The sequence below is a fragment of the Wasmannia auropunctata genome, unplaced genomic scaffold, assembly GCF_000956235.1.
Source record: "Wasmannia auropunctata unplaced genomic scaffold, wasmannia.A_1.0 LD336001.1, whole genome shotgun sequence".
Taxonomy (NCBI): domain Eukaryota; kingdom Metazoa; phylum Arthropoda; class Insecta; order Hymenoptera; family Formicidae; genus Wasmannia; species Wasmannia auropunctata.
This window is the reverse complement of record NW_012026889.1, coordinates 804,714-822,976: the sequence shown is the minus strand read 5'-3', so window position 1 is coordinate 822,976 and position 18,263 is coordinate 804,714. Positions and strand designations below refer to the sequence as shown.

Sequence of the window (18,263 nt, the reverse complement as noted above, 5' to 3'; positions counted from 1 at the left end):
AATAGAAGTTTATCTGTTTGTTATTCTCAATGAGCTTCGACTCGCCTACATTTCTAAGCAGTTCGATTACGGCAAACGATTGTTTCTGGAGCAAAATTTTGAGTTTTCCCGTTTATCAAAAATGTTCGTGTTTTTCACGTCAATTATCACGTTTGACTGTCGGCAGGCATAGTTGCGTTTTTCTTGTTAGACAAAACAGTTACTTTATCACAATTATCAACGATTTGTTTATTCGGTTGAATGGAAATGGAAAAAAAATTCAAATTAATTTTGCGTTACTGTAATACAGTAATATTATAATCGAATGAAAAATGAGTCTTGATGTTGGAATCTTCTGTGGAGGATTCTCGCGCCAGGATTGATGCCGATTCAACAGGTAACATCGAATATAACTTAAGTTTACTGTAATAATTTCACATTACAGTTTTATATCATACAGTAATTGTACACAACTTATCGACTATAAAACTGTGCGATTTTTATCTCTTAATTAAATATTAAATATTTTTCAATTTTTAAAAAATTCTTTACTAATCGTGACAATAGATCTCGTGACGCTTTCGCTATTTTTTCGCATTCGTTAGCGTCACTAAATCCTGTGACGCAAGATAAATCAAACGTAAAACTGTGCCGGTTATCGCAGTAGTTTTAAAATAATCTTATCGATGCGTGAATTCAACGATTATTCATTAAATAAAAAAAAAAAAACTGATCGCGCGCGTTGCGCTGCCTCGTGCGTGCGCGGGCGCGCGCGCTTGCCTCGAGATGGCGGTGCGTTCGCCGAGGGGAAGACGATCGAGCCGAGCCGAGGGCCGCCGAGCGGAGAGTGTCACACAACCGCGTTCGAGTGCGTGCGAGACGGTGGAGACAATGGTCGCGCGCCGGGGTGATTTATCGTTTCCCTCTGTTTCCGTCGTCGTCGCCATCGCCGCCACCTTCACCGCCGTCGCCGTCGCCGTCGTCGTACTCGGGAGCCGTGCTCTGTGAGGATCCGGTCAGTGCGTCTCGCACGGCAAGGAGGGATAGATCGTTCACTCTCGGCGCGTGGAAAACGCAACAGAATGCTCGTTCCTGCCGCGGACGTACTACGCGCACCACACCGGGGCTGGATGTAATCACAAAAGCTACGCCACGCGCCGCGCGTCCTCCGCTTCTGGTGGTACACGCCTCCTCCTCGGGCATGCCAGCGCGCTGAGCCAAAATGGCAGCCACGTTAACCGCCGAGCAGGAGCAAGTGAGTAACATCCCGAGAACGTTGAGCGTATTCTCTCTTTCTCTCCCGCAAGCCTCCTTATCTCTCACGTTTCCCCGCGATCGAACGTTTGGCTCGATACGTCGGGGTCGCGCGCCGCCACCGTCATCATCATTACCATCGTCATTATCATCTATCATCAACGTCGTCGTCGTCGTCGCCATCGCTATCGCCGTCGTCGCCGGGCCTCGCCTTGAATCTCGGGAGATCGAGAGGGAAGGATCGCCGGACGGACGATCGTGAATCGCGAATGGGCCATCGCTTCATAACCGAGAACTCGAGAGTGGTCGAAGCGGTCCGGTGTCCCTTCATCGACGCGCGAAAATGAAACCTACGTCTCTTCGCGACCGTGGAAACGCTACGATCCGTGATGATCGGAAATCGGATTATCGTCGAGTCTCTCGCTCAAGACAAAAAAAAGAGGAATCGTCGTCGTCGTCGCCGTTCCGGCGACTCCGGCAGGCGCGTCCGCGAGAATATAAACATCATTTGCGTGCATTCCGCTCGGTCGTTATCTCGCGCTCGAGCGTCGGCAGCGGGTATAGCGATAGCGATCGCGTAAACACGCCACGGAAATCGCCGTCTCTTCCGACGTTGGAGAGCGGCTGTACTTCCTTCCTTATTGCCTCTGCAACGAAGAGAGTCGCGGCGTTGACGGACGCGGACGGACCTGATCACGCGGCCGGAAATTCGAACGTTTCGAACGTGTCGGGACGTTAATAATGGGCCGCGTTTCCGGCGGCCGGTTCCTTCGCGGTACGCCCACGCGCGTCTCAGCTTAGGCCGCGTCGGGAAATTTCGACTATTTTGAAACTGCGGCACACACACTGTATACGTGCGGGGGCCACGAGTCGATACCCGTGTGTTGCTCCACTCGCGCGCGCGTTCCGGCTTCCGCCGCTTAAAAATTCACGGCCGGCCTGCAACGCGCACACACAGACACATACACACGCGCGCGCACGCACACGCGGTGTGTGCGGAGTCGTTTGAATTCTACGTACAGGGCGCGGTCGAAATACGCGAGTGACGCTAAATCACTCGCGACGTAAAAGCAGCTTCCTCCGATTCCTGCTTGACGGGACGTTTACGACTTATGAGAAGCCTTAATCATTGATTCTTCTCGGAACGCGATTAGGAAACGTTTACATCGTTGATGACCGGAGAAGCCTTAGTTCCTGTTTGCTTAATGAGATATATATAAAGTTGTATAACGCACACAATTCAAGAGAGAGAGAGACGCGTGACAGCGTCTCGCACGGAAATGATATTTTTTTAGAGTACATCCTTTCGTGGGCCGAGAAACGTCACGACGTATTCGCGGGAAAGAAAACTTTCCTCTAAATGTAAAACAAAATTAAGTGGGTCGATGTTGAAAGCCACGAATAATTAGATAAGAATATAGATTTTTCCAATTGGAGTGATACACATAAATGCATTGGATGCATATATTGTGCTAACTATAACGATCGTTCCAGTTTTAAATAAGGAATTTCAATTAAAGAGTCTTTAAATATACTATTGATTTCGGGAACGCATTGTATTTATTGCATGGATAAATTTAGAAGTTTTGTTATAAAAAAAAAACAAAGGGTTTCAAGTTGCACAATTGGCCGAGTGTGAGTCTTAATGGACGACGTCAATACGACAATAATTCCATGTTGCTAACCTTCGACGCGACGAGCAAACTCGATTTGAAGCTTCAGCGGAGTTTCTTGGTAAACGAGATTTTCCCGGGTATCGATTTGCGGTGTTCAATTTCCGTCTGGCGCGTACATATTTTTAACGAACACGCGCCCCCGTTGCATAGAAACAGAGAGAAATAATAATCCCGGTCTTGACAAAGGCAGTCACCTCCGGTTAAGGAGATTAAGGGTTAATCGAGCGATAGCTTCATTAACCCTTAACCATGAATAGATCTCTCGACCCTTTCTTCACTCCCCGTCATAATTGTATCGCGTTAAAAAAAAAGTCTACATAATCGCGATATAACGTTAACGTTTGCACACTCGGTAAATTTAAATGAGTCTCAACATGAAATGAGGAATTTAGGAATGCATTAATATCCTTTTACTCTCTCGCTCACATAATAATCTCATAAAATAATCTCAGCTGTGTTGTAATCAACTTCGTAACAAGTACACATTTGTCGTTTGCTATACACACACCGGTCTTCGTATCGCGTCTTCGAGGAAGGGCACGCGTTTCGAGCCGTCCCCCCTCCCCCCCCTCCTCTCGTACTCGCGTTATTGTATATGTAATTCCAGGTTCGCTCGTTCAGCTCTGCCACGCGATTAATTCTGTCGTCAAACTTCTCTCTCTCTCCCTCCTTCGTTTAGCGCGCCGGTAGGCATTCGTCACGCGTGGCGGAAAGAAATAATGTCGCGAGACGTCGAGGTCGACGCCGCGCGCTCGCGGTCGTCTCGCGTTCACGCGATTCGCGCTTTCACGCGCGAATTCGCGAAGTTGCGGAGATGCTCCCCCCCTCCTCTCGTATTATCGCGCCCGTGAAGGGCTCTCTCTCTCTCTCTCTCTCTCCGCGGCATTAAATTCCTCGGCTCTCTAATACACGCGCCCGGCATGGCGCGGCGGCCCGGTACCGCGGGTACCACCGTGGCCGATCCCCCGCCGGCTGGCACATAACGGAAATGACCGGTGGGGAGGTAGCCGGACACCGGAAGCTGTATCGGTAGTATACCCGGCGCGTGTACGTACGTGCACACTCACGCGTCGCCGTCCACGGTCATTGCTCGTTTTAATAGCGTAAAAACGATACGTACGCGGGCCGGCGGCGGGCCGCGTTTGCGCGCCGGCGTATCGGCGATCGACGTCGTCCCGTCGCCTCGCTTCGTCTCGATCCCCGCCGTCTTGTAATCTCGTCATCTCGAATACGAATGACGGGCCGGCCGCGATCGGGACGCGCGATCGTGAGAGCTCCGCTCGCGCGGGGAGGGAATGAGAGCGCTCGTGGCTTTCGATATTCGGGTCGAATATTCCTTTCGACAAGCTCCAATTCTCTATTCGATCGATTTTTTCTTTCCTTTCCTTCGATGTCGGCAATTAAGCGCGGACAGAACGCGTACGCAGAACGCTCGAGTTTCCATTCGTAAAAAGACACGACGAGGAAGACACCGTTCTCCCATGCCTACGTCGTCGAAATTCGACATCGGCGGTATTATATTTCGAAATTCCGAGAGTCGCGAGCGTCTATCCCTGTCTTTCTTTTTTCTTTCCTTTTTTCTTTCTCTTTTTTTTTTTTCGTTACGAGATCACGTGCGACGAACTGGCCGACTCGACGAATACTCGAGATATGCACGTGTTGCATTCGCGTCGATCGGGTCGCGCTGATAAAGATTGCAATTCGCGATTTCCTGCCCGCCGTCGTGCCCACGAAGCGCCGTTTTCAAGGTTGATATTGTGCAACGGCGTACGCAAGATGCTGAGCGATTGCGACCGGAATTCTCTGTTGCCCAATGCACATTTCATTATCCAGCACTGATTTCAGCAACGTGCGATATAACATATTTATAGAATAATTACGCTCTCCGCTTCTGTGGCGAGTGATAAGAATAAAATAGAAAGAGGTGGTCGTATGCCTTGTTAAATTCCAGAGCATCGTTATGATGTGTTAAATCGTTTTCTCGTTACTCTATATTATTAATATTTATTTCTGTTATTTATATTGTATATAAATAATTTTCTTATTTGTTTGAAAGCTGTAATGTATAAAGTGAAAAAAATATTCAGATTGTTATATTAAACTGCAGCATTACAGACAACGATTGCGATTTATATTTATATTAAGAAAATTTTATTTTTATATATGTATATAAAAAAATTACAATTTATCTTTATTTTTCACTTTATTAATCACTTAAGATTTTTCCCTCTCAAAATCAAGAATATCGCATTTATATGGTACTTCTCTTTTCCCGCAGGCTACAAAGGAATTTATAGAAGCTGTGAATAGGTGTAGAGCCGGTAGACGAGCTGGACCAGTTTCCTGGAGCACGGCGGTCAAGTTTTTAGCGGCACGGAAGTTTGAGGTTCAACGAGCCCTAGCTCTGTACGAGCAGCACGAAGCCACTAGGAGGAGAGAGGGATTAGCAGTCCTGCATCCCACCCAGGAACCCCTACTCAGCGAGCTATACACAGGAAAATTTACTGTCCTGGTAAGAGGAAGTCAATTACAACGCAGACGCGTTTTGTTTTGTCGTTGCAACTCGAAGCGAATTAATGTATAAATTATTTCAGCCGTCAAGAGACGCAACAGGTGCAGCGATAGCTATTTTCACAGCGCATTTGCATCTTCCACAAAATACTACGCATCAAACAACTCTGCAAGTAAGTTGTACAAAGTTCTTAATGACTGAATTAAGAAAGAATTTTCAATGAGTTGTGAAGTGTATTTTTTATAACTGCAAATATCTAGTTTTCTCTCGAGAAACAGGAAGTTTCTTTAAAATTTATAAACTAACCAGCTCTCTCTCTCTCATATTTTGCAGGGTGTTGTATATCAATTGGATGCTGCCCTTGAAAGTGCAGAAACGCAGAAGCATGGACTAGTTTTTATTTATGACATGTCCGACAGCAAGTATCAGAATTTTGATTACGACCTGTCTCAGAAAATTCTGACACTTTTGAAGGTAAGTCGACGAATGTATTTTTCGTACATTGGTAGGAAATCATTGTGTAGGGTAATGCACGTGTGTGATCTGTCCGCAAGCAGGCCGTGAAATCTGATTTAGCTTCAGCATTCATTAAAAATAATAAAAAATTACGATGGAAACGTGCAAAAGTATTAGAAAATGTGAGCGTAGATAAGATAAATAATTTATCATGAAAGCAATCTATGAAAAATTGTTTGAGAAACTTATGCGAACAAAAAAAGAATGGACAGTCAACTACGCGTGACTTACCTAAATAATCAGGAAGCGCGAAGTTCGCTTCCTCTTGTTCTCACCGGGGAGATATATAATATACGTGAAGAATTTCTCGACTTCCTATTGCAAAATTGCCGCGCGGGAACGACTCTGTGCCAGAATCTCTCGTGTTCATTTTTTCTTCCTCCCCTTTTCTCTCCTCCGTTTTAGACGCGCCGAATTGGATTAGACGGCAATATAAAATGGCAATGTCATCGATATTTTCTCCGCGCATTATGCATCGATTTGCGCACCGTTTTCTCTCGAAATATGCGTAATACTTTTCGGCGCGACACGATTGAGCGGGCCTAACGACTCGGCGTTCGCCCGAGCGGAGCGGCGGGGCACCACTGGCCGCGCGCGCGCGGAGTTAGAAAGCGAGAAAAGATCGTGATCGAGAGTGAGAGGAGAGTGAGTCTTGCGGCGAGTGGCCATTATGTATATGACGATACACGGTCTCATTTCTCTATTCCCGCACGATGTGACAGAGGTGCTCTGTCACGCGCGAATGTCGGGATGCGCGAAGGAAAGCCGTTGTGCCATCCGTTTAGATTCGAGTCCGGAACACGCACGACGTGTAGAGGCCGCGGCTGAAATAATTTTGCCACTTTGCAAATTTCTATTATACGAATGTCATTGAATGATTACACTCTACATTTCGTAAACCGTGACGTCGTAACGCAGTTCGTAATACAAATGGTTACTCGAAAATATTTTCTCACGTGACGTGAGAAAGAGCGCGAGGCCTAATTACGAGGAGATACATGCATTATCATATTTAAATGAATGTACATACAAATATTGTGTGTTATTAGTCGCTAGAAATTTCACTTCGCAGGATATCGCGGCTCTCCTTTCAATGATAATGACAAATTTGCAAAGTGGCGCGGCGTCGCTACCCGCGGCCTGAATTTCCTCAGTGAGACAGCCTTTATTCCGGCGCGATGAATAAGAACGGCGGAGCTTCCGCGCTTCTGGGAGAGGAAAAGAAGTTTCTCCGAGGAGTAGCGTAATAATTATGCGAATTACACGAGGGCACAAAGTGCCATTTGGCAGAAACGTCTAAGTGCGTGGCCCGATTAACATTCACGTTGCGTGCAATTTTCGTCCGGCGTAGCGCGCGCGGTCATTACAGTTATTACCGTCGCTGAAGTTTAACCCAATTAGTCATCGCCGGTCGGTCGAAATAGTCTCGTGCGTTAACGCTTTGATGCGGTCGGCCCACTTACGTAAAAAAAAGAGAGAGAGAAAAAATGGTGTCACAGGCGACGTAACTGATTCACGTGAGCTCCTCCCGAGTGCAGGCGTCACTTTAATGACGTCATTACAAGGATATTTATAGATGTATGCACGTGACGTCTCTTTACCCTGACTTTCACGTCATCGATCATTCCCGCATGATTTAATAATGCCTCGTCGTTCTCAAAGGATAAAAGTATTCACAGCGTCCTGTCGGCGTCCTGTGTATATGAAGCTTCTTTGCAAAAATATATCCTTCCCCCAAGACGTACGTCACATCTCGTTGAGATGCTCGTTACGTCGCTTCGATTGATAATACGTCATACCTTCATTCTTTCTTTATTTTTTTTATTTTACATATATTTTTTTTTAGACTTCTACTTCTTGACGAGCCTCGCAAAATCCGCGTTTAGCTCCTCGCACACACACACGCGCGCGCGCGAGGATGTGCGGCTCGAAGAGCGGCGAGACGCTTTTAAGAGCGTTCACGCTTCGCGAAAGGTGGATTACGCGATTACGCGACCAGGCGCGTCGAAGTAGTGCGTAGGGTGTGACTTTCAAAGGTTTCCTCGGAGTAGACTTCCTCTCCTGTAAACGACGTCACGTATATATCTCGTCGACGTAACCGTGGAAAAAAAAAATAAAATATTGAATAATCCGACGAGGCGATTACAGACGAGGCCCACACGACGCTCGGTCTTTTTTTTTTCTTCCTCTTCCCGCCGTGCGAGATATTATCGTCGCTCGTTATCGAGAGAGCGTAAAGGTGCGAAGGACCTTCACGCGCCACACGCAATTTAATCGGATCCCAATCGCGCGGTGAACCGTACTTCCAAGGTGCCCCGCTTGATAATGGCCTTTTACGCGCCTCTACAAAGGTGCGCGATGACATTTGCATCCTAGGCCGCGTAATTAATAGTCTCGAATTCGGTAGGCGTTGCGTCCATTCTCGCGCGCGCTCGAACGGATGCCCGCGTTTCGCTGTACACTCGCCGTTTTATCCTCCGTCAGATAAAAAAATCGCCATCCGTGGAAAGCACGTGTCGGGCGTCGACGAAAAAAAAAAAAAGAGAGAGAGAGAGATGACATCGCGTTACGACGATGCGAAACGAAGCGTCGACCGATAAGAAAGATAGGGAGTTGGGATAAAAGGAACTGCAAAATGTTTTCTCATTTATGAATCGACCGATTCATAAATCAAGAATCAGTGAACTCTCCTCCGTTAGTCCGTTGACATTTCTTTTTCTAACGGCAGTCATGTCGTAATATCGATTACCGAATAACCCCGAACGAGACTCTAAAGGGTGGTATTTTTACAGACCGATCTTGTATGCAAAATGATTTTAAATGAGATGTTAATTGATCTTAAGTTTCCATCCGGCCAATGAAACGAGCGTGTAACGTCTCAAGATACTTAAAACTATTTTAACACGTTGACTGTCCTGATGATCATTGGCGATCGCTGCTATTAAAATGCTTTAAAGCGCCTGTAAAAAAGAAAAATAAATGCCATTTAATGTAAAATTTCGAACGACGTAAATAGATAATAAAGTAAAAAATGCGCTATTCAATATATCCATGTGATCTTGATCACATTTTTACTTTGGTTATATTACACGTTATTTAATCATTATACGCTCGTGGTAATGAAAATTCTATTATGGTGCATATGGACAGGTATATAAAACTCATTGGACAGACAACGTGTTAAACAAAAGTTCAAACTACAAATAGCATTCTTAGACCCCTCAGTCTCCGCGGACTGCAATTAACATTCGCGTTAATTAATCCTTCAACAATTACGCACGAAAATTTCACGCAGCTTCTATTCCAAGCTGCGGATTTCCCTGAGGTATCGGGGAAACTCCGCGCGATCGACCGGAAGCAGCGCGGGGTTGAGAGGCACTGGCGGGCAATACGTCACCGCGTATACACGGTTGCTGCACCTCTGCTGCCGGCGGTAACGCGAGAGAGATAGAGAGAGAGAGAGTGTGTGTGAGAGGGAGAGGCGGGAAGGGAGAGGGAGAGAAAAAAAAGGAGAAATTCTCGCGTAAGGGATGTCGGTGGTGAAAAGAAGGGGTCGCGTGTGGGGTGAGAGAGCGGGCGACGGCGCGGCTCGGCGCATGCGTTTCCGCGCGCGGCGCTCCGGATAACCGTCGCCGACGACGCCGACGACGGTCAGTAATCGTCGTGACCCCCTTGCGGCCACCACGTTCGCATTCGGATATATACGGTACGAGGACGACCCGATTCTCCTCCCCTCCCGCCGCGAGTCTGTTCGCTCCCCCTGTTCGTTCGATCGCGTCCTTGTTCGCGTGCGAGGCCAGCCAGGCGGCTCTTCCACGGCTACGTCCGTTTCGCCGTCCGCCCCGTTCACCTCGACGGGCGACGACGTCAACGACGGGCGAGGACGACGCTCTGCATCACGATCCCGCCGCTGTCAGACGTGTGCGGTGTCCTCCCGCGCGCCGGTGTTATACTAATCTCGCGCTATCGATTAACTCGACCGCGAGAGTGCCGGCAGTGATTTCGAGTAACCGGGGGCCTCTTCCTTTCGGCTCGCAAGACAATTGAGACGAGCCCGACGACGACGACGACGACGACGACGACGACGACGACGACGACGACGACGACGACGACGACGACGACGACGGCGACGAAGGCGCGGGCCGTCGTCGTGTCACGGCTCCCTCCCCTCCCCCCTCCGCTGCTCCTGCACGCCTGCAGCGGCTGATATGCGCGCGATTTCGCCCGCTGCTCCAGCTGCGTCGTCCAGCTCCGGTCGCGGCTGCCTCCGCTGCTGCTCACGGTAAATTTTTCGGATTCTGTCAGCCGAGAGATCGATCGTCCGACCGACTGGCCGTGCGTCCTCCGAACGACGGACGACAGGCTAATTTTTGCGGCGCGTCTCCTCGCGCAATTTCGACGAAATCGGCGACGAAGCGGCGCGCGCTGACGGCAACCCAACGGAGCGCGGCCGGAATAATAAGCGCGCGACTCCCGCGGCTAATTCGAGACGACCGTGTGCGTGGTTCGCGCGCTCACCTCGCTCCTAAAATTGTAACGCCAAGCCTCGCGGAACGTAGACGCCGATTTCTTCCCGGAACACAGACTCGCGCTGGTGCGCCCCGTCCTCGTTACGCGCCTCGCACCTCGATGACGTTTGTTGTATACGTAGCGGCTGTTACGTGCCACTGACGACGGTGGTGGTTGGTTGGTGGTGGTGGTGATGATGGTGGTAGTGCTGCTGACGTCGTTGGCGTTACGGTACTTCCGCCCTCCGGTCCGTATCCCGAGGGTTAAGTTACCTCGGCTTCCTGCATTTTATCCGCGCGTTACGAAATATCTGGGAAGCGCGCGTTCGCTCGCGTAACGCTCGCCACGGTTTATTCGCCGATTAAAATCGCGGCCAGGAAGATGTTGTTATCTCTCTCCTTGTTTTTTTTTTCCTTCGTCTCGAGGCACTTTCTGATTCTCCGATAATCCGATTAAAGGGACGCGGTCGCGTTTGTTTCGCACGTAAATCGTCTCCGCGCGTCGCTTACGTGGTCTATAGCTGGCAACCGATTCGCCAATGTGCAATATATGGCCTGTTCTATTATTGCAATGTCTTTGAAAGGTCGAAGCGAAATCGTGCTTTCAGAAATTATTCACGCTGAATCGCGAATTTGTACGCGATATACTACTCTCTGCCAGCACTTCAATTTCATTTCGTTTTTATTTATTTATTGAAAATTTGGAAGATACCGCAATAAAAAAATCAAAGTTTTATACTCTTATTACATGATGGCAAATTTGTAAAGACAATATTTAAATTAAAATTGATTTGGAAATATTTAATAATGATTTAAATTTTAGTTGAAATTATAAATTTATAATTATTTTAATTTGTTTAATTGTAAAACAAATTATGTAATATGGAATTTCTTGTATGTAAATAATGTTGCTTATTAATTTATTATTTATTTGTTTATTAAATTTATTTTATTGCATAAAATAAACAAATATGTAAAATAATAATTAATTGGATACATTTATTATTTAAATAAATATTAAAATTTCAATTTTTAAATTTGCTATTGGAATAAGATATTAGTGGAATTTTTATCGGAATATGTTTTTCGATTTCTGATAATAAAAAAATAAATAAGTTATTCATGTTTTGTTTGCATTAATTTTTCAGGGTGGATATCCAGCAAAATTAAAAAAGGTTTTGATAGTGACGGCGCCGTTGTGGTTCAAAGCGCCGTTCAAGATCCTTCGATTATTTGTTCGTGAAAAACTGAGGGACCGAGTGTTCACAGTATCCATCCCTCAGCTGACGTTGCATATCCCACGAGAATCATTACCACATCGTTTAGGCGGCACGTTGGAGGTACAGCATGAAGCATGGCTCCTACATTGTCTTAAATCTATGACGAACCGAAGCGGGGGTGAACTGTGTGAGGTCAGTATCTAACTGCAACTTTAAATTTACCATATGTCGTTCCTCTCACCCATATGATGCGCGAATGTTCGAGAGATTTAAAAAGGAAAGATCTTGGGACGTTTAAATTATTTTGTTTGAATGTTACTGATGTAAAAGTGAAATATTTTATTCAGATAATTGTTAGAAGAATAAGATTCCACTATTAGTGGAAAAGCAAAAATTTTATTATTATTAGTAAATTAATAATTTTAATCTCACGTGTATATTATGGGTATTTCAGGTCACCCCAAGAGTAGGTAGCCCAATGTCGCCCACGGCGAACGATAACACGGTTCATCAAAATCCGAATGGAACTACGACGCATAGTAATTCGACTAGTCCCATAATCGATAAGAACAAGCAGGTGAAAAATGGCGTGTCGAATATCGGTGACATCGAGATCACCACCGCGAACGCTGACGCATGGATGGGAACCGACGAGGCGCCATCCCCAGTTCAGCCTCCGTCCTCGGCTAGCTCCGGCTTTAGCGACGACGACAGTCTTCACGGCGATCCTGGTCTCCAGGCCGTTACAATGGAGCAATTTATCGCGGATATACATTCGCGAGGACGCGCCGGTCTCATCGCGGAATACGCGGAAATTAGACAGAGGCCGCCGGATGGTTCATTTAATAATGCAAAGTGCGTAATACAAGCAATATTTTGCGCGATACTTTACATTAATCCCGGGTTCGAGTTAATTAATATACGGTTGGTGTCGGTTCATTTCAGGTTAAGGTCTAATCAATCAAAGAATCGCTACACCGATGTGCTTTGTTACGACCACAGCAGAGTCTGCCTTTCACAAATAGACGGAGACGCGACGTCCGATTACATAAATGCGAATTTCGTCGACGGTTACAAGCAGAAGAACGCGTTTATCAGTACTCAGGGTCCTCTTCCGAAAACCTGCGGTGATTTCTGGAGGATGGTTTGGGAACAGCAAACTTTAGTCGTCGTCATGACTACGAGGTAGGTTGGCTTTATTTGCGCGTAACTCTTAGTAAACTTGGACCACATCTTGCATGATATAAAGTTTTGTGCAATTTTAACGATATCATATTTCGCGTTAGAAACTTTACATGTAACTTTATAGTGAATATACCGTCCTTGTTTCAGAGTTGTGGAAAGAGGGCGTACAAAGTGTGCGCAGTATTGGGGCCCGGAACCGGGTGATGAAGTACAAGCGGGTGGCTACACCGTGACCACCCTCGAAGTCGACACAAATCCAGATTACACAATATCCATGCTTCTCCTTACAAACAATAAGGTATATATTTAGATGTATTTCTTTTCTCTCGAATGTAATTATTAAATGTGTAAATTAAAAGAATTTCTTCACGTTCCATTTATCTTGCTTCAGACTGATGAGACGAGGGAGGTTTGCCATATGCTGTACACAGTGTGGCCAGATTACGGTGTTCCCCAGTCGGCTAAAGCTTTACTACAGTTCTTGTCCCTGGTCAGGCAGCAGCAGAGTAAATTACTCGCTAGCAGAGGAGACACGTGGGCCGGACATCCTCGAGGACCGCCTATAGTTGTACATTGCAGCGCTGGCATCGGAAGAACAGGTAGATAGATGCCTCTTGCGAGCAGAATTGTGATTTAGCCAAGTGCTATTCTTTCTCGCGATATATAAAAATTTAGATATGAGTTATAACATGAAATTGGTGGCGTTTCCAGGCACATTTTGCACCTTGGACATTTGCATATCGCGACTGGAGGACACCGGAACCGTAGACATACGGGGAACTGTCGAGAAGATTCGAGCACAGAGGGCCTATAGTATTCAAATGCCGGATCAGTACGTCTTTTGCCACCGTGCTTTGGCGGAATACGCGCTTTCCAAAGGGATGCTCAGTGCGCAGCATCTCTCCATGTTACCTCCACCGATCGAAGAGGATTCTGACTAAGGGAGTAACGAGTTCTGCTATCATGTACCGGATTGATGTTCTTCCCGAGTATGCGTGTATATGTATATAAAATATATATACACACACTATCCTTAAAATAGCCTATTTCTACCTTAAACGACTGAAAGTTATTTTTTGCTATCGTATCCATCGATGTAACGATTGATCTTCTCGCTATTACGTCAGTCTTAAATTTCCTATGAAGCCGGATTGGTCTTTTTTTTCTCTCCAATGTCAAATAAGCGAATAAGGAATATTTCATATTCCTGTTCTTCGTGTTCTGGCAAATTCTACGTAAAGGTGCATCAGAAAAGCACTGATCAAAGATAGATATTTTACTAGTATAAAAATCTGGCACAAACATTTTTATGTGGATCCTATTTTAACTCTCTCAAACTTAAATTTACGATTTAAATTCTTTAAGATATAAGATATTACGAAATAAAATGTAATTTCTAAACGTTTTAATTTATTGTAGCTACCTAATTCGTTATATCTTAATCAATGAATTATAATTTTTTATTTCTGCAACTGTCTTACGGAAATGTATGAAATTATAAATGATTTGAGAGAGTTGAATTGTCGATCTTACTAAAAGAGAAGGAACCGATATATAGATATATATATATAATTTTGAAAATATATGAAAAAATATAAATGTGATTATATACATTATATATAGTTCACAAATTATTACAAATGTGGTTTAACAGTGGCCATGATATAGCCACAATTATTTAAGATTTTGAGATTTAGAAGTATTATAACATACGATATAAAACGGCTTCTGCCTTACGGAAATGTAGATTATTTTAGAAGTAACCAACATATTGATAGATGTTTTTGGGCAACCAAAGATTATCTGCTGCACAAATTTAGAGAATCGAAATTTTTAAATGTACGTAAAATTTGGTTATATACAACAATCGCGCGGGGAAAATTCCGTTTTACAGGGATTAATAATCAGGGATCATATTGTAGAAATTAAATTAGTTAAATAATTTCCGACGCGACAAAAATGACGAAGCCTAACGCGAGTGCAAGGCTTTAAAAATTAAATTAAGCCTTTACTTTAGTCGAGTAAACTTCGAGTTCATCTGATAATTATATGTATGCATATACATATATGTCTACAAACACATATGTATATGTATATACATATAATTATACACACAATATATATATATATATTTATACATATACGCTTCATTATGAAAATCGTAACGATTGAAAATCGTATATACCTGCAAGCATCAAACGTTTGAAGACATTTTAAAATCTAGATATAAAAAAAATCTTAATTAACACACAATGATTATGTAAATTTTATCTCTTTAACGGATACTACAATCTGATAATAATTTTAAAAAGAAACCGTAACCGAGGCGGAACGTGAAGAAAAATTTAGACACGTTATACATTCTAGATGATACGCGATTTAAATACGAATTAATTTTGTACGTAATTGTGTATGAAATAATTACTTTTCATATATCTCATATTTCCAAGGTATTGTTAGACGCCGTGTCTTTGGTTCTATGCGATGTTTATCCTGCTAATACGATCATGAAGTGAAACACACAGAGAGTTTCAAACAATGCTGCTTTTTAAATCTTTTGATTGCTTTTCGATTATTATGAACTTTAAGTGTATACGTGTAACCTTGGATATATGTTATAAAAACGTTGTGTCCGATCTGTGTTACTCGTATCCAATAAGTACTCGAATCATTTATCCGTTGAATGTGTAACGAGACCTCTGCAAGGAAACGCAAGCGGGTGGTATATTCGACGAGTCTTCTTGCACCGGTCGCTCGATGTTTGATGAATTACGAACTTTATCGTGGGCTATTATGATATTAGTATTTGTAAAGCATTGTGATAGTCGGTAGAAGTCTCCGAAAATTCGTATCTCTATTCTTCCAAGTACTGCCATTGCCAACTACGCTAATTTCTATTTCTAATCACGCTGAGCTAAATTTTTCGCGGCATAATCACGGTATGGCCCAGGCCGTACAAAAATATATATATATATATATATTTATATATATTTACTAACTGATTTGTAATAATTTATTAATATTGAGTTAGAACACGGTATGTATAGTGACGTAAATTTGGTATCAATGCGATGAAGACATGTGTGTAGGATGCGGAATCCCTTGACTGGGATTTTTTTTCTGTTTTTCCCACGCACGAGGTATTCGGAAAAACGTGCCTTTAACGTGCGTCGCAGCGAAAAAAACGTTCGAGAGGAGACCGTTCGCAATTGCGTAACTTAGTTTTCCGCGGGGTCCTCCGCTGTAGCGTTTCCGTAAAACGTATTTCCGAACACCATGTGCAGATTCTATATATAGTTTCATACGCAGAGCGTTCGTAAGATTTTATTTCGGCAAAATAAAACTTGTGCGAACTTGTTGAAGACACTCTTCGAATTTTATACGAAACACATAATACGCGTTGCTGTATCGCGAGGAAGCTTAGTCACGTTTAAATAAGTTAACACGATACTTGGACGTAATATTTATAAGTTCCTCCTACCCTTAGGTTACCTACAAAAGGGCATATTACCGATATTGATTATCGTTTACTACGTTATTATTATCGTTTACTACGTTTATTACGTTAGCTATTCATAATCAGCATTATCCTTTTTGTATTTATCCCAACTATTTATTGTATCGATTGGTTTAAAGTCTCCATGTGATGTATATATACGCACATAATTATCATGTATTTTTCTCCGCTCTTAACAGTCGCGTTTTTGTTTGACGTTCTTCTTTTTCATCTACTTCTTGGTGTGAAGTGCGAGAAATATGGAAAACCATAATTTGGCCGTTCGACCGTCTCGATCATCAAGTGTGAATGTACATGTGCGATTTTATATAGCTACTTTTGCGTGTGCCTCCCTCGCATCGTAATGTGTTAACGACGGATCAAAGCCGCCCGTGCGCGTCAACGACGAAAGTCGTCAGGACGGGTACCAAAGTCTCTCGTAGTAACGGGCTCGCGAAACGGGGAAGACGATTAATCAACCGCGGAGTAACCGAGTGCTAATTGTACTGTAATACGCGAGTGCGCGCGCGCGCGTGCGTGTGTGTTAAGCTTTGGAACTGAGGGTAGGTAGTTTAAAGTTAATCGACTCAACAGTATTATACCTCATTAAATGTTCGCGATCCTTCCCTTCTCGCCAAATCGATTTTCTTTGCCGACTCGAGTGCGCCGGACGGTTGAGATTTATCGTCCACCTGTATTCCTTTTGAATATGTATGCGAACAAGGTGATTTGAATGAGAATAAAGATGATGTAACTTCGATAATTGATCATCACGATGAGGTTTAAGCGAAAAAAGTTCGTCGAAGGAACAAAGGAGGAGGTCTTGCGCTATTATATATGCAAATGATACACAGTGGACTGTGTAACTCTCGAACTTCCGGCGTACTTTCATTCCTTCAACACGTTTTAAGTTGCGAACTTGTACCCATCGTTGCTACGTCTTGCGATTCGTTTTCGGTAATTTGCACCTGTAACGTACTCGCTATTTGTAGACCTTGAGGATTCGTCACACCAATGTTACACGTCTCTATATCGAGGTACCGATGAATGAAGGGAGTTGATATAATCGACTAATTATTTAACGCGATATAAGACGCCCACTTTTGTATGACAATTAAAATGCGATATCGGAGAGGAGCTGCGATAAAAGGAGCTGCAATAGGGGAACCCGATGTTTTATGTGTATATCTGGTGTATGCAACACGTGTCATAATAATTAAGATTCTCACGAGATGAAGAAAAAGATTGTTAAAATATTATGAAAAATGGAGAAAGTAATGCAGCGAGGAAAAGAAAAAAAAATGTATATAGAAATGAATATGACTTTAAATTACTATCGCACACATGATTGTATCTAATTAATAATTATTTAATATATTGCAAATATAAATGGTACAAATTCTGGCGTTTTATTGAATTTCGAACTCTTCTCTCAATTATTTATAGTAGGAACAATTCATTGAGTGTGTAAATACCGAATATTTTTCACAGATTTATCTGTATGATTTCTTTTATTTATTAACAAGACTATTTTTAAACAAATAAAAGGCGAAGGAATTTAAATAAAATATTAAGTAATATAATTGTTACAATAAACTTAACAAACATTTCAAACACGAGATACAATTCAATTTTTAGAGTAATTAAAAAAAATTCACAACTTTCCAAATTTAGTAACTTCTGAAATAAAACTTAAAATCTGACTTTCAGATTGAATATTCGCCCATGCTTGTGTACTAAATACTGAATGTTACTGCGCAGCCGCAGATGAAAAAAGCTACTGCCATTACCTTCTCTCTTTGTTTACGAAAGGCTGTTAAGGCCTTCACACATAAAATCCCGTAAAGCCGTAAGACGTAAGCATAAGAAAATCGACCAATCCCAATTGAGTGGAGGGGTTACGGACAACCTAATACT

At 43.7% G+C, this 18,263-nt stretch overlaps 1 protein-coding gene across 1 annotated transcript; it reads left to right on the top strand.

Annotated features, from left to right (window-relative positions):
* Nucleotides 1-832: 832 nt before the first annotated feature.
* Nucleotides 833-17,745, top strand: LOC105453243 (tyrosine-protein phosphatase non-receptor type 9). The gene is made up of 10 exons (XM_011695028.1): nt 833-1,234; nt 5,188-5,421; nt 5,504-5,593; nt 5,755-5,895; nt 11,594-11,857; nt 12,120-12,520; nt 12,611-12,850; nt 12,998-13,148; nt 13,242-13,449; nt 13,562-17,745. The coding sequence occupies exons 1-10, from the start codon at nt 1,202-1,204 to the stop codon at nt 13,789-13,791; spliced, it is 1,992 nt and encodes a 663-aa protein (XP_011693330.1). The 5' UTR covers nt 833-1,201; the 3' UTR covers nt 13,792-17,745.
* Nucleotides 17,746-18,263: the final 518 nt, after the last annotated feature.

Bases quoted from the DNA above. Each gene is read 5' to 3' on its own strand.
- LOC105453243 (XM_011695028.1), top strand. From the start codon at position 1,202: ATGGCAGCCACGTTAACCGCCGAGCAGGAGCAA. The intron at 5,422-5,503 runs GTAAGAGGAAGT...AAATTATTTCAG, and splicing joins CAGGAAAATTTACTGTCCTG to CCGTCAAGAGACGCAACAGG. The intron at 11,858-12,119 runs GTCAGTATCTAA...TGGGTATTTCAG, and splicing joins GCGGGGGTGAACTGTGTGAG to GTCACCCCAAGAGTAGGTAG.